Source organism: Callorhinchus milii, unplaced genomic scaffold (assembly GCF_018977255.1).
Source record: "Callorhinchus milii isolate IMCB2004 unplaced genomic scaffold, IMCB_Cmil_1.0 Scaffold1, whole genome shotgun sequence".
Classification (NCBI taxonomy): domain Eukaryota; kingdom Metazoa; phylum Chordata; class Chondrichthyes; order Chimaeriformes; family Callorhinchidae; genus Callorhinchus; species Callorhinchus milii.
In genome coordinates, this window is record NW_024704742.1 from 4,844,340 (window position 1) to 4,855,723 (window position 11,384).

Sequence of the window (11,384 nt, forward strand, 5' to 3'; positions counted from 1 at the left end):
CGCCCACAGTACCTAGATTGCCCTGGTGAAACTTACCAATGATCTGTGACAAGGACTCTCTCAGTTCTTCATTCTTCTTAGTTACTTCCCTCACCTCCTTTAAGATCCATTTCAAGTCCTTCCTCTTTGACCACGCGTTCGTCCATCTTTCCTCCACACCCTGGATTGTTCAGTGCCTTGAGATGTCTTCCCACATGAAAGACTATATGGAAGTAAATTTGTATTGTTGAATTGGTTATTCATCTCTTGTCTGTTTGGAAGACTTTGATGTGTCCAAGTTGGCTCCTGTGTTAGTGTTAAACAAATAGTCACTACACTTCACAGTAACTATTGTGAAGCACATTTTAGTGTGACAAAGCATTGTATCAAATCCAAGGAATAATGCAAAGATTATCTAGAGTTATCAGGAAGCATTGTCCAATTGTCAATGTTGAATTATATAATGAACAGTATGGTTAGAATACGAAGCACAAATATTTTAATAGAATTCATGGAAAAACTGAAGTTTGCTAGTTCTTTGTTAAATAGATAGGCTTTGAATATTTTAAAATGCCTGCATGGATTATTTGAGTGTTATTGTGAACTGTAAGGAATTCTTATTGTTTAACCACATAAAAGGTTCTTTTTTTTCCCCCCTCACATAGGTTTGGTGTGGTGGCTTAACCTTGCACACGGGGCTTCAGGTGCCGAGCAGTGTAAAGTCCTTTCAGAAGGGTGATGGATTGAGCGGCTCTGCAAATAGTTTAATTAGCCTTCCCCAGTAATCGTTTGTCTCGCATTGACCTGTATAGAGTGGTGATTTTTAATGATTTGCTGATTTGGAATTTTGTGCGGTATATGGAATGGTTTACATGGGTTTGATTTGTTGGACCATTCCCATTTTTCAATTTTCCTGTTCTTTCACATCTGCTTATGACCAAAATTTTGTCTCGGGCAAAGGTTGTTCGTACATAACTCAGGGTTAAACCTGTGGCCAGTCCTCCATGCACCATTTTCTGTCAATTTCCTAAACATCCATGGTATTAAGTATTTTTGACAGGCAACTTGTTTCTTTCACCCTCCACACGCACACACAGACACACGCTTGTAATCTTGATACTTTCTCTGACTCAGAAGAGCAACACCATGTCACCAAAGGAATCATAATCATTCCATGGCTTGATGTAAGGGGTTGGCTTTCTAGAATAAAGGCGGATTATTTCTTGAGAGTGGGGTAGCTGTACCAGAGTGGTAGAGAATTGACAAAATGTGTTGCGTTGTTGTTAATCATGGAGTTGAAATCCATGGTTGCAGCATTATCGAGAGAACCAGAGCCGTAATGCTAAGAATCCCCTTAAATATGCACTCCCTGTATTGTGACCGGATGGTGCGAACTATACTATAAATAGAGTAAGGTGTGAGCAATCACAACTTTGAGCAAAAGCTTCCATTATTTGAACGAGAAATCGCATACCAGTATCGTGGTAAAATTTGACCAGCATCTGAAATGATTACATTTCCAGGCCTGAAATAATCATAAAATAGTGTTTGCCTTGTCTTGCATTTGGCTTTAGATTATTTAGGTAACACTGAAATGTGGAAATCTTTTAAAGCAAATTGACAGTATGTTCGGAGTTTAAAAAGTGAAGCATTTATGATGTGTTACTTTTACTAGAGTGTTATAGTTTGTTGGACTGGGTGGACATATTTGACCTTTGTCTAGGTTGAAAAAGTTTAATGCAGTCATCTATCTACGTTCCGCATGAAATGATTGAATTGAGATCCGTTCTAAGAGAGCTTGTAATGACCCGGATTGTGCTTGGGATTCTCCAAGGTAATACAAGCAACCTGTATTGTAAAAAGTCTTAACTGAAATTTATTTTGGTATAGTTACATTTGGAGCGTGTTCAGTGACTGTACACTTGTATAAGTATACAAGTGTCAATTAGCATGTGTTGTTATCATGTGACTCTGCTTCAAAATCCGAGGGCTGAGGTTTATGTAGTGTGACTGAATTTAGCCCAGTCTGATTTTAAATTCAATCCAGGGCTCAGATTTATCAGGCAGTTTTATTATGATATCAGCATTTTTTGTAAACTAATTAATCTTTTTTCCTACTGTGCTGCCAGATTCTGCTATTCTACACAACTACTTGTAAACCATTCCCAGGCTGTGCTTCTATGCACTGAAACCCCTTCATTTACGTTATTTCCCATCCAGTCTGTTCATAACATCCAAAACTGTCAGAATGCATCTCATTACAATTTCTCATCATTATTAATTTTCTTCATTTACTCTTGGTCTGAATTCCAACCAGAAAGTGTAATGTGATTTCTGCATTTTAATACCTTCAGTTTTCCTCCAATTTGTATTGGAGTTAGTTGGTTATAAACGAGTACATTTGATGTTAAGTGTGACTATTGTGGTTAAATAAGTCACTACAATAATAATAATAAATAAGTCACTACAATGTTAATAATAATACAATAATAATAATAATTATTAGATGCTGTTCAGGCTTGCATTTGGACTGAAGGACTGACTGATTAGCATGTAGCTGAATACATATCACTTGAAATAGTTGGACTTCCAGACCATTTCAATTGTTCCTTTACATTTCAATTTCCTAATGCTTGGATATATTTTATTATTGTTTGATTTGTTTACTAATAAAACTGCATTACTATATTTTGTAATGGTTCTAATAGTGAGATTTTTTAATTAAGTGTTTTGAAGGACTCATAATTACTGAATACTATTCAGGGTAGCTTTGCTAAAATGCTATTTGCATACATGTGTATGTGTGGAGAAGGAATTTGTTTTGATAACAACTATGGCTTTAGATTTGGACAATGGTTCCATATTCAAGGATGCCAGGTAAATATTTCAGCATTGAAAATTAATTGGATTTCTTGCGGCAGTATGTTTTGGAGTTAGTTACCTGCGGATTATGATGTCTTTAGACTTGCCTTCTGTTTGTATGAGCCATGTGACATCAAGTTAATTGGATTGGGTACTTGCCGAAATTAACCCGCAGTGCAACAACTTTCTGTGGATGTTTAAAAGGCAATGGACTGGTTCTTTCTTAACTCATCATGTTTCCTCAAATGCATGCTTTGCTGTTAAACACTAAATATAAAATGTAAGTAATCCTATGATTATCACATACCATTCTATAGTGTGGGCTATAAACACTTACAGATTCAGAATTTGGCTACCTGTAACAGATGTTTTATAATTTCTGTGCAATCCACCTTAATAGCAAAATATTGGCTCTATTGAATGCTAGACACTGCTAGATTCAACTAAAGTATTGATTCTATTTAACAGCTTTTTGGAGTTGTGTGCCTTCTGTGTATAGTTTTATATAGTCGTGTACTTCTGCTTGCCAGTAAAATATGATTATTTTTATTTCATGGTTCGAACAGATAATGCGATCAGGATGAATATATAAATGGGTATGTGGTCATGGATTTTTTTAAGCCTCTTCTATAGTTAATTGAATTTGAACTATAAATTAATCTTGTGTCAACTGTTCATAGAAACTCCTGTAAATTGGGTAATGTGTTGGACTCCTACACAAAGGATGCAAAAGCAGAACATTGTTTGGTTCATTTTGAGCTGAAACCTTTACACATTTCTGGACCGAAAGATGCCATAAGGCTTCACCCAGCTAGATGTTTACCTGATTACAATACCTGTACTTGTGTAAGCAGAACACTATACTGTCTTAAAAGCAAGTGTCAAGTTTAATCCAACAATACCTATCCTTTTCCAAGAGTTTTAAACTCTGTGCTGCGATGTTTTCGAGGAACCTAATGAGTAACTTAACACAATATGTGTGGGGAAAGGGGGGAGGAGTGGCAGTGTCCACGCTGTTTATGCCTGGGATGACCTGGATAACACTGGGATGAGCTGTATAACATTAGTAGTACAATGCTCAGCTACAGAGTAAAAATATTTATGGGGATGTTGTCCTACAAAGAATGAACTAAATTATATAGAAACTTCCTTTCAGCCCACCTTAAAATAGTAATAAATATGCAAAGTTACCTACCTTTATTTCAACAACTGCACATGGTTTAAAACACTTTGTAAGGGATTATTTTTGAATAAACTGACTTAATAGATTGTTTCCCCTTTAATAAGGGGAACGTTGTATTTGCTGCTACTATTGCTAAGTGGAATATTATTCACTAACCCTACAAACTGCAACTGCTGAGAAAACCCACTATTACACACCTTTGCTATGCAGTTTCAACAGTAGTTGAACTAATTACTCAGGGTAGAAATTACCAAATATAAAGCGAAAAGAAAACGGATCATGGCATCTGCACAATAAAATTTGCTTTGAAAATTGTATTTGTTTCACAATTAATGTACATATTTGTAGAACGTGTTTCTTAAAGCTTTAGTCCGAAAGTAGATACTGGAGGCGATACGTAATCAATAAGTAATGGGTACTTTTTTTAATCCTAGTTACACGCTTTCTTTAGAAGCTTATTTATTATTTAAGACCTTCATCAATTTCAGAAGAGCAGCCGGATCAGGTGTGGGGATTGTCTGTTGTGTTAAATGTAGTGTTTTAGCTCTCTTTTGAGATTGAGTATCTGAGACTTTAATGGAGCATTGAAATTATGGCTTTTTCAACAACAAATTTATAAACTGTTAATCAAAGTACATTATTAATATACATGTCTTAAATGGATCATAGAATCTAAATTCTTTCAACTAGTTTTCGTTTTTGGACATAGAACCAAAAAAGGTTTGAGATCTGTCCTCAACTAAATGTACCGTGGATTGTGGGGGAACAGTTCAAAATTTATATTATCCTTTCCTGTAACCAACTGGCAACTATTGACCTTAACTTCAGCCAAGCTTTATATGCCAGCAGAATATCGTAAAAATGTTTGCTTTCAAATGCCCTTTAAACCCCACACCTGTTAAATATTGACAGTACAAGGGTTTTGAGCTTAACTCTGGGTTTTAATAATATAACCAAGTGTTTTCAGTAATTGCACACAATTGAATTGTGAGAGACGCATGTGTATCTTTAGTGACTGGGTTATCCGAGGACCAAGAACGTACAGATATTCACTTGTCTGTCTTGTAAATACGGTCAGGTCATAGGTGCAGTTTTGGAGGAAATTTATATTTGTATTCCGGTTCAGATGCTGCAGTGAATTCTTGCCCTCCAGGGGATAAGATTCCATGAACATCACAGTTTGCAATTCACAAAGTAAGTCAAATCTTAATTTGCAAATTTCTCTAGCATCAAGATAACCCCCTCCCCCCATTGCTATTGAGGATACAGTATTCAGAAATCGGCCTGTTTTGTAATATAATAATCCTTACATTTGATGTAGTGCCTTATGTTGTTGAGATTCTCATAGCGTTTCACAGGATATACTGTGAAGTGGTGTGACTGAGTATTTTGTGGGTGAATGCGTCAGCCAATTTGCCCACAGCAATGTACCACAAACAGCCATGGAGTGGGTGACCCAAATTTTTGAGTGATTTGGTCAGGAGACCAGGAGAAACTTACTTAACAAATAGTGCCATGGGATCCTTAACATCCACCTGGACAGGCAGACGGAACCTCAGATGAGGCATGGAGGTGATGGGTTCATAGAGCCTAATGCGGGAGTTTCAGAGATCCGGATGATCTGTAACAACAATAAGTTGCGTTTATGTAGTGTCTTTCATGGCGGGAGTAGGTCCCAAGCCACTGGACAAGTCGAGGGTCACCCCCGAGCTGGAGGTTAGATTCAACTGGGATGGGGTGCAAGGGTGATAGGGCTGGGAAGGTCAAAAGGTCTTGAGACGGACCTTGAAGGAGGCAAGGGAAGGAGCACGGAAAGGGTCTCCGGGGTGGAGTTCTAGAGAGTTGGGAAGTCTAGAGAGCTGAATTGGCATACTCTAGGGTGCACGTAATGAGTGTATGGATAAAGGGACTCGGTAGCTAAAGGGACAGGTGGTGAAGGTGGGAGAAAGATGAATGGGTCAGAGCACAGGTTTAAGGGGCAGTTGAGTGATGATCAAGACTAATAACATGGTGCCATGGGATCTTTAGCATACGCCTGAACAGTTAAATGGGACCTCAGTTTAAGGTCATAAAATACACAATCCAAAGGATAGCAACCCAACGATACAGTGCATACCCAGCAATGCGGTGTCACCTCCCACAGGGTGCTCCAACTGGCGGCCAGCGGGCCGATTTCATCCCCCACCCTCCCTCCATTTCATCTGGCCCACCCGCTCCCTCCATAACCCGTAAATGTTGTTTCTGGAAGAGGAAGACACAAAAACATTAATTCTGTGCCCCGTGGAGTTTCTCCAATAGGGCATCTGTCCCTCAACAGCCTGAGGTTGGACCATCCTGGACGTGAATTCAAAAGTGCAGTCTTGGGATTTGAACTCATAATCTTCCGGCTCAAGAGACCGGAGCGCTGCCGATTAAATGAGGCTAACTAAGTGTTTAATGTAGTGCCCTGAAATTCACGTAGTATAATGTCTTAACGCACTTCACAAAGGTGGGGTCCAATATTGAGCAAGGAAGAAGGGGGATCATAGGCATGGGGTTTTTGGTGGGATTTAAAGATGGATATGGAGAGGGGGTAAAGAACAAAATAATAATAACCATTGCATTCGATACAGCGCCTTATCGCGTCATTGAGACGTCTCAAAGAGGTAGGGTTTTGGTGAGATTTAGAGACCAGTACGAGGTGGGGCAGGGACCAATGAATAGTATGGTTAGAGCACTCGCTTTGCCAGTGAGAGACCTGGGTTCAATTCCAGGCAGAGGGCGAAACCTTGGGCAAGTTTCCTTACTCCACACAGAGCCTAATAATAATCCCTCCAAAACCAAAAACAATAATAAATTGGTCATTTTCAATCTACGACTGTTTGTGGGACATTGCTGTGCGCAATTGGCTGCCGCGTTCGCCCACAAATATACAGTCAATTCACTTTACAGTGTATTCTGTGAAGCGCTTTGGGACGTCCTCCCGACGTGAGAAGCGCTATATCAAATGCAAGGATTATTATTATCACGCCGTTGAGATTGAGACGTCTCAAAGCGCTTCACAGAATACACAGCCAAGTGGATTGTGGATTTTGTGGGCGAAAACAGGGAAGAGCAAGGACTCGCAGAGGTTAGTAATAAATAATAGCCCCTCGCATTTGATACAGGTGCCTTATCAGGTCTTCAAGACAACAACAACAAGATTTCATTTGTAGAGCGCCTTTCACGCCGGGAGGACGTCCCGAGGCGCTGGACAGTTGGGTCAGGTTGGGTGGGGAAACGGTCAGGGTGAGGGGAGGGGAGCGAAGACGTTCTCGGAGCGCTCCACAGAACATAGCGTTGGGGCCAATCGACCGTATCCTGCGGGCGGAGCGCGGGGGGAGCCAATCGCGCACGGCAGCGTCCCCGCAAACAGCTGCGGGTTGCGTCACCAAATTATCAGTGATATTTTTTTTGGGGGGGGGGGGTGGGGGGGGTGACCATGACCAAATTAAATGGATGCAGTGGTTGGTGGTTGATGTTGAGATGGAGTGGGGAGTGGTGGGGGGGGGGGGGGGGGGGGGAGCAGGCAGCTCTCTGTCGCCTCCCTTGCGGTGCGAAGTGTGTATTACACCCACACACACGCACGCATGCGCAGAGCGTGCGAGGTGAGGCCGAGTCACGTGGGTGCGGGCGGAGGCGTCACGTGCCTGCCGCCGCCGCGCATGCGCCGCAAAGGCAAAGGAGGGTTCAGCGCGCGCGGCGACCGTTGGGCGTCTTCTCGTCCCCGCGAGTGAGCGGAGGCGTCGCCGCCGCCGCCGCCCGACCGCCGGACCGCGGCCTGTCCTGTCCTGTCCTGGGCCTCACCGGCACCGGCGTCAGGTCAGTCACTCCCAGGTTGACGTGTACGTTTACCGGCTCTCTCTGTGACGGTCTCCAGGGGCCTGAGCCAAGCGGGTCACCGGGGGTGGGGTGGGGTGGGGGGGCTCCCGAGGGCCGACTGACCCCCGGGCCCCCGGGACTGGCACTGGTCAGCAGGACCCTGGAAGGGACAGACCAGTCACTTATAAGGGGCGTCGCTGCACTCGGCTCCCGGTAATCGCCCGCCCGCGGGTCACAGCCCTGAGCCGGAGCGGCGGCGGCGGCGGCGCTTTCCCGCCCGTCATTACCGACACAACCACCGAACTGTCATCGGTGAAGCCGCCTCTCACAGCGGTGGGGGAGGGGGGAGGGGGGGGGGCGTCCCAAGGCGCTGCACGGTCAGGGATTAGGACCTGGGAAGAGGGGGTGGGGGAGGGGGTGACCCCGTTACCCCACCGTTAACCCACCGTTACAGCAGCAGCAGCAACAGGTCCAACGCGACGCAACGCGGCGGCAACAAAAAAAAACGCCGCCCCTCACATCATCATAATAATTCATAATTAATAATAATGATAATAATCCTCGCGTTTGATACGGCGCCTTATCGCGTCTTCTCGACCTCTCAAAGCGCTTCGCAGTTTAGAGGGTCGAGTGAATTGACCGGATGTTTGGGGGCCAAACGCGGCAGCCGGTTGCGCGCGGCTATTATATATATATTATTATATATAGTATATATATTATATTATAGCATATCATAGCTATGATAATATATGTTGTATATAATACATATATACATTATATATAATATACATATTATATCATAGCATATCATAGCTACGATGACATAATATATTGTATATAATACATACACATACATTATATATAATATATATGTTATGTTATAGCATGTTATAGCTATGATAATATATATTGCATATAATATATATATATTATATATAATACATATTATATTATAGCATGTTATAGCTGCCAAAGTTATGTTGGTTGTCGGGTGGAATTTAACGACAGACAGAGGGAGGGGGACGAGCTGGAGGGAGGGAGCACCGGAAGTTATTATAATCCTTGGGTTTGATGGAGCGCCTTATCGCACATCTTCTGGACGTCTCCGAAGCGCTTCACAGGATATACTGTAACGTGAATTTTGTGGGGGAAACGCGGCAGCCAGTTGCACGCAGCAGTGTCCCACGGATAGTCGTGGATTGAGTGACCAAGTAATTGTTGTTGTTTTTTTGTGAAGGGATTATTACCTCCAGAAAAGCGATCCGCCAATCGAATAACAGCTGGGTTCCTGCTTACTGCTTGGTAAGTAGAGGTGTGTAGAGTAAGGCAAGTGCCCAACATTTCGCCCACGCCGGGAAGCAAACCCAGCAACAAAACGGCAGAGAGCATATGTTCTCTCAGTGTGGTGATATGCTGTCAGAACTTGTCCAATGGAGGATACGGAAGCAAGAGCAACCAATAAAGTAGGGTGAATGTGGTGCTGAGCTTGGGACAATAATACAAAGGAGCCATTGTGCATAAATAATTGTGAAAAAACAGCAGTCGTGTTTAAAGATCAGCCAGTTTTATCTCGTGCATGGGTATAAAAGATCTGGTACAATGTGTATTTAGGTTTATTTCTCCCTCAACGTGTTTAAAATCAACAGTAAAATCATTGAGGGATCATCTGGAAAGTTAGATTCAAATAAAAGGGCAACTTAGTAATGGCCGATATGATGCATCAGATGGCTTGTTCCATGCTGGAAATTTCCGTGTTTTCTACGTCCAAAATAAACTACAGCCATATAATGCTGTAGTTGGTGTGCCGTGTGGAATTCATCTTCAGTGTCTGTTTTCCTCTCTTCAGGCGCATTGATATCTATTTCATTTCAATTCTATTGCAGCGAGATGGCATCTTCAAATGTTTCTAGTAAAACTATCCTATTCAAAAGGGAAAAAGAGTTTTGGTATCGTATTCCTTCCCTCCTCCACGTTCCAAACACAGATACCCTTTTGGCGTTTGCTGAGAAGAGACTGGGACCCAAAGACGAAAATGCTGATGTGTTAATGCTACGGAAGGGCACCTATAAGAAGCCTTTGAAGAATTTTGAGGTAATTGGGAACGGGGATACGGGGATGAGTCTTGTGATGGTTAAGAAGTTAGAGCACTTCATCAGGTGTCAAGTCAGCCTGACTCAGTTGGTAGCACTTTTGCCTCTGTTTTTTGTTAAAACCCCTAATTGTCCAGCATCCTGGGACATCTTTCTGATATGAAGGGAGCTATACAAGTGTAATTTGTTGTTGTCAAAAGGAGACTCTTCGCATAAGTCTATAAATTGTATAAACACTTAAGTCATACATTCCACCCGAGTCCTATTCAGTTTCCTATCAAAAACACTTTGATTTCTTTACACGATTCATATTAATCACCTCTTAACTCGTATTATTATATTATTATTATATTATTAATAACACCGCTCCCCTACCCTCCATTCCTCCTGCGTATACCAGAGGCCTTGAATCACAGGGAATCTCAGTCTTAACCTATGACCTGATGTGCACTTATCAGCTGCATTAAATTACGCATGAATTAGATTATTGATTAAATCAGATTTTCAACGATTTCTAATAGTTTACCTGCAACTTCACGTAAGTCATATAAAATGTTATGCTCCTGACTGATATGACTTATGTGAATTATACTGTATCGGCAGAAAATAAGAAAAGCTTTTTAATGCCCTATGCAAGATAGAGATCCATGTATGTCCATATAGGTTCTATATGTTCTCAAAAGTCAGAATGTCACTTATATTCAGCCTAGGGTATGAGGATGTAATTTTCTAACTGGGAAGTTCCAGGATGTATGATTCAGAACAAGATTGTGATTCAGGAAAATTAAATCAAATTTTTATATTACACAAGTTTCCAAGCAATCAGGCACATGTCAAAAGAAATGAAACCCCACCTAGTTTAATGCAAATAAAAATGCTTTCAGTGTTCAACTCAGTTCACTGCTGATGTATGGTCAGATACCGAGAAACTATTTCCTCTGGTGGGGAATCCGGAACATGGGGCATAATCTTAAAATTAGAGCTCGGCCATTTAGGAGTGAAATCAGGAGGCAGTTTTTCATGGAAAGCATAGTGGAAATTTGGAACTCTCTTCCCCCCCCCCAAAAGGTTGTGTGTGCTGGATTCATTCCATTTTCAAGACTCAGGTGGATAGGTATTTATTAGGTCGGGATATCAAGGAATACGGGTCAAGGGGGGTAATTGGAGTTGAGGTACAAATCAACCATGATCTTATAGAATGGTGGAACAGGCTCGAGGGGCTGAATGGCCTCCTCCTGTTTCTATGATTTTATGTAATTGCTCATTTCTATTTAATTTTCTTTTACTTTTCACAGTGGGAAAATGTTACAAGCGTTCAGGCTGCAAGACTGAAGGACCACAGATCCATGAATCCTTGCCCTGTTTACGACAAAGATACAAACACTATCTTCCTCCTCTTCATTGCTGTCTTTGGAAATACACCCGAGCAT

At 41.8% G+C, this 11,384-nt stretch overlaps 2 protein-coding genes across 5 annotated transcripts in view; both read left to right on the forward strand.

Moving 5' to 3' along the window:
- The window catches only part of LOC103182144 (fibronectin type III and SPRY domain containing 1-like), a 31,164-nt gene extending 26,825 nt beyond the window's left edge, over nt 1-4,339 (forward strand). For all 4 annotated transcript variants that reach the window (XM_007899017.2, XM_007899018.2, XM_007899019.2 and 1 more), the window contains one exon: nt 645-4,339. In XM_007899017.2, coding sequence (XP_007897208.1) covers nt 645-764 — 120 coding nt within the window. In that variant the 3' untranslated portion in view covers nt 765-4,339. The remainder of the gene's footprint in view (nt 1-644) is intronic.
- Nucleotides 4,340-9,149: 4,810 nt separating this feature from the next.
- Nucleotides 9,150-11,384, forward strand: part of LOC121849594 (sialidase-4-like) — a 4,236-nt gene continuing 2,001 nt past the window's right edge. The window contains exons 1-3 of the mRNA XM_042337727.1: nt 9,150-9,166; nt 9,748-9,955; nt 11,250-11,380. Coding sequence (XP_042193661.1) covers nt 9,752-9,955; nt 11,250-11,380 — 335 coding nt within the window. The 5' untranslated portion in view covers nt 9,150-9,166; nt 9,748-9,751. The remainder of the gene's footprint in view (nt 9,167-9,747; nt 9,956-11,249; nt 11,381-11,384) is intronic.